The sequence below is a fragment of the Podarcis cretensis genome (genome assembly GCF_951804945.1).
Source record: "Podarcis cretensis genome assembly, chromosome: 6".
Classification (NCBI taxonomy): Eukaryota; Metazoa; Chordata; class Lepidosauria; order Squamata; family Lacertidae; genus Podarcis; species Podarcis cretensis.
Genome location: NC_137175.1, coordinates 39,073,599 through 39,078,648, shown reverse-complemented (window position 1 = coordinate 39,078,648; position 5,050 = coordinate 39,073,599). Strand labels below are relative to the sequence as shown.

General features: G+C 41.8%; 1 protein-coding gene across 1 annotated transcript; it reads left to right on the top strand.

Moving 5' to 3' along the window:
- Positions 1-1,884: 1,884 nt before the first annotated feature.
- LOC307219194 (olfactory receptor class A-like protein 1) lies at positions 1,885-2,877 on the top strand (the record flags this gene model as incomplete). Its single annotated transcript, XM_079982197.1, has 1 exon — positions 1,885-2,877. The coding sequence occupies one exon, from the start codon at positions 1,885-1,887 to the stop codon at positions 2,875-2,877; it is 993 nt and encodes a 330-aa protein (XP_079838323.1).
- Between the last annotated feature and the right edge of the window lie 2,173 nt (positions 2,878-5,050).

Here is a 5,050-nt window from a genome sequence, read left to right as displayed (position 1 = left end):
ATACCATCCTAAATTTGGAAATTAACCAATGCATACAATTGCTCCCTTTTAGGTGCCCTGTTGCCTTTCACAATGGATGCAGATAGCCATAGAAGCAAACCTGTGACAACAACATTTGTTTTGTGAACAATTGATTTAGGGCAGTCAAGGGACTTGTATACAATTTTCACGTCCCTTTGAAAATATGAAACAAAAGCATGGCTTTGTTTTCCCTGAGTTTATGGCAACATTCCCCCCCCCCCTTTCTATTTGTTCCAGCTCCTTTCCCCTCCACTCCCTTTTCTTTTTTCATTTCTATAGACATCTCCATCCACTTTGATCCAAACTGGATTCCAGACATAATCATTAAAGTTTTCAGTTCTTATAAGATCTAATTACCCACCTTTACTTTCACACATTTTTAGCATTGGCTGCAACCGTTATCACCAAACTGTCTTTGAAAGGCTGCCAAGTAGATGTCAAACAGAAATGGTTATCAGCCAGCATGAAATGAAAGCCGTCTCCTGTGCAGATACCCTTGTCAGAATTTGGCAGTGTAACTGAGAAGAACACATCTAGGGACATGAGTGGAAAGCTTATGTCATTTATGCAAGGAAAAAGACTACAAAGTGATTCCATCACACTGAGTCTATAACATCCTACAGAGGCAGAAACATTTTAATCTAGCATATTAAGGCCATAACAAACTCAAACGGGTGGAAAGGGGGCTGATACAGGCTAGAAAGAAATCACCAGTTTTTAACAGTACAGAAAGGTTATCAGTTGGAACAATGCCTCCAAAGATATGATTGTGATATACATCACTTGAAATTAAGGCCTGCATGCTTGTTTGTTATTTATGGGATTGTTAATCACACTCTTGCTCTTGTGAGTTTAGGGAGATATAAATGCTTCTCCCGTTTTATCCTGACAATGATTCAGGAAGTTAGAAAAGTTAATGACTGGCCCAACCTCACTCAGTGAGCTTCTATTATTATTATTATTATTATTATTATTATTATTATTATTATCATCATCATCATTATTATTATTATCATTATTATTATATCATGATTGATAATAAAAATAATAAAAATCATTATTAATACCAATCTGTTTCTTGTATCCCATACATCTGACTGGGTTGCCCCAGCCACTCTGGGATGTTTCGAACAAAATACAAAGGAACCCAACAAAACATGAAACATTAAAAGCTTCCAAAACAGGGCTGCCTTCAGATGTCTATGAAAAGTCATATGATTGTTTATCTCTTTGACATCTGACAGGAGGGCATTCCACAGGGTGGGCACAACTTGGATACTGCTAAATCAAGTGGCAGGGAAGGGAGGAATCTTCTCAGAATGGTGCACAAGAATTCAACGTAAAATTAAAATGCAAAGATCAGAAGAAGATAAATCCAAAATGAAACACATGAGAATGTCTGCCTAATATACAAATCTAGGTGCTAAAGGCCCCATTCATTGTGGTTGCCAAACGGATGTCATAAGGGACACTTAGCAATGCCTGAGTGGATGTTCTTGCTGGTTCTAGGCCAACATTCTGATTACTACACCATGCTGCCTCTGAAAGGCCTCTCACTTTTTCAAGCAGGAATGTCTGCTTGCAGAATAACTTTCCCCCTATCTTAGAATTCAGCATCTTAAGCAACTTTTCAGTTTTCCAGCATGCAATAATTTTGCATGCAGAAGGGCTTGCATGAATGCATTCCTAAATAAGTAGTTTGTGTGGTTTTTTTTTTCAATCAACAAGAAAGGAACTTAATTCATATATGGCTTTGTTGACTGGAGGGGGGACGGAACCAATTCTCTGCTACTTTTCAACACTTTTGTCTTGTAGAATACACAGAGTGAGCAACCTTCCTGCCAGTAGGGTTACGCAGCCGCGATGCAAGTCTGGTTCATTGTAAACATGCTTGGTTTCATTTCTCTCGACATGATAGGGATTCCAGGAAATCTAGCCATCCTCTATGCCTTCCTCAAAGCCACCTGCCGGCAAAACTTCACACCCAGTGAAATCATCCTGGGCAAACTTGCACTGGCCAACCTCCTGGTGATCTTGACCAGAGGTGTCCCACTCACCTTGCAAGCATTTGGCATCCACACCATGCATGATAATTTGACCTGTGGCATCACCCTCTACATCTATTGTGTGAGCAGAGCCATGAGCATCTTCTTAACTTCCATGCTGGGCTGCTTCCAGTGCCTCCTCATTGCTCCATGTCCTCTCAGATGCTTGCGGCTAAGGCACAGCATCCTTGCAAAACTCCCTTCCATCATGATTTCCCTTTGGTGCTTCAACCTCCTGGTCTGCTGTACCCGTTTGCTTTACTCCCTGCCTCGCACTGGTACCAACTGCACCGAGGAAGAGATCACGGTAGTGTATGACTTCTGCTGTGTGGTGTTCCCTAACCAACTCTTGTACTTTGGAAATGGAGCGGTATTTGTCACTCGAGACATTTTCTTCCTGGGGTTGATGAGCCTCTCGAGTGGATACCTCCTCTATGTTTTTTGGCAGCATGGGAAAATGATGAGCCGCCTGCCCATGCTACAGTTGAAGCATTCAGAGATCCGAGCAGCAAAATCAGTCATGGGCCTGCTGGCCATGTACCTTCTCAGCTTTGGACTGGACAGTGTCTTCTGGATGGTCAACCTTTGTGTATCCCCAGTCTCACTGAGGTTCGCAGATGCCCGCATGTTTTTTGACTCCTGCTACTCAGCTATAAGTCCCATGTTGATTATCCTAACCAACAGAAAGATTCAGGCAGGCCTGAAGTGTGCTATTGGGAACCTTCCTGGAAAGAGAGAGCTACCAAATGCAGACATGTCTAAGAACTGTCGGGGTCAAACAAATGGGCGCATTAAAAAGTCTCGGTCTTAAATGCATATGTGTGGGGAGCTCATAAGATCCTCCCCACACATAGAGGGAGCAGCAGGACCATGGTGGCAACCATGCTCCCCCAACACCTGCTTCTGACACATGTTGAAAGGTGTTCTAGGCACATACCAATGTATGTGTCTAGAGTTCTTCCTGAATGGGCCAGAGTCCCGTGGTGCTCTCTGTGTGTGCATCTGATATACATCAAATACACAGCTATTGTGGGAGTCTGGGGGATAGCTAGCCCATTAGGTCTCACAACCCCCTCCAAGCAACTTTTCTAGGATAAGGCCTATGTGACCCTCCTTACAGATATAATCCAGTGTTATTGCCTCCATAAGGATCAAGCAATGGGAGAAAGAAGGAAGGAAGGAATTTTCCTGGGTCTTCCTGCAAAATCAGATCCATGCATCCTCTCAAGTTGCCTTTCTGTTTGGGGCAAGCATTTTGTGTTTGAGATAACATGATACTTCATCCACACAGTCCTAATTGCAATAATAATATGGAATATGGTTGCCCAAATGTCATGAGCTAATCCATCATGCTATCAGTTGCAAATTATACAACTCCCCATCAACATACACAACTGGCTGCTTGAGAGTGTTTTGCTTGCACAAAACTTAGACTCTGCCTGCTCTTTATTGAGCATTTGTTCTGATTCGTTTATGGGGTGTTGAGAGAAAGTAACAACAATGACGACAACAACAACAAGTTAGCATTAAATGGGAACAGAATACAAATGAACAGTCTGCAACAATTCAGTTAGGCTTTGATGTTATTATTATTTCTACTTTTTAAGCTGAGGACAAGTTACCCAAAAGAAATCAGAATTAATAACAAAATACACTGTCATTTAAATAATAAAATCACAAACTGGGCAGTTGGAATCACACTGTCTTGCAGGGTAGGGCACTGAAACTAACATTTCCCTGGAAGAGGGTGTGCAAGGGAGATGATTAACAGAAGTTTGATACCAGTTGTCAGAGAGAGATGTTAGGGGTTTTAGTACTACTGCCTGTTTCTCTACCAAGCCCTCTTCACAGGGAATTCTGGGAACCATATCTCCATGCGGGGAGTAGGGGTCTCCTAACAACTCTCAGCAGCCATAATAACCTCAAGCTCCCAGAATGCTTTGGAGAAAGCCAAGGTTGTTTAAAGTGATACCACAGTCCTTTAAATGCATGGTGCCATTGTGGCTGACATTTGACCCTGAAATTCCTACTGTTTAGGGATGAAGCCCCAAACGACAGCATAGGATCATGCCATGTTTGGGGGCAGAAATGGAGCTGGATAGCTCCTGGGTCAATTCTAGAATTCTATTACACAATAATCATTGTGTGGGTTTTTTTTCTTTTCCCAAAGTTTGTCAACATTATCTAACAAAACCAATCCAGGGGAGTGCTTTATAGCAAAAAAAAAAAAAAAAAAAAAAAAGGTACAGATTTTTGTGATGCCTTAAATTTTAATTTTATTTATTGTGTTAACAGCTTTTATCTACTAGAACCTATCTTGCCATGCATCTGATGAAGCACTCTCTAACACACACACACAGCCTTTGTAGAGCCACAATACTATTTATTGTATATTCCAATAAATTGCATTTTGGTTGAAAATAATATATATAAAAATCTCTCTTGTTTTTTGCTTGGGAGGCAGACATAGGAGGCTAAAGTGAAGCCTATCTGATCTGTGGCTGGGATCTAATGAGCTCTGTTGGCATGTCTAGGCCTGCCAGGTGTTGTTGGAGTCCCATTATCCCTAACCAATGACCATCCTGGCCAGCACTGATGGGCCTTGGAATCCAACACCTGGAGGCTCTCATGTTCCCCAATCCTGACCCATGCCTTGTCCATCCTCACTCCCAACACTGAAGTCCATGTAACTGCAATTCTTCACATTCATCTTCTGCTACATTTACAAGCAACTTCCCTTGCCCCTTTCTGTTCAGTACAACAGCTGTGTCTTATTGCTTTATATATATATAACAGCAGCAGTAGGACTTTCACATCAAGCTGCTTTTTTGCCTTCTCTGCCTACTTTAAGCACTTCACAGTAGCTTTGCAGCGCTGTGAGTCAGTAATCTACACATCGCTTCCAGGCAGTTGTTATCATCATCTCAAGTGGTGAACTTGGCCAAGAGATAAGCTAGAATAAGATGAATAGCATCATTCTAAAT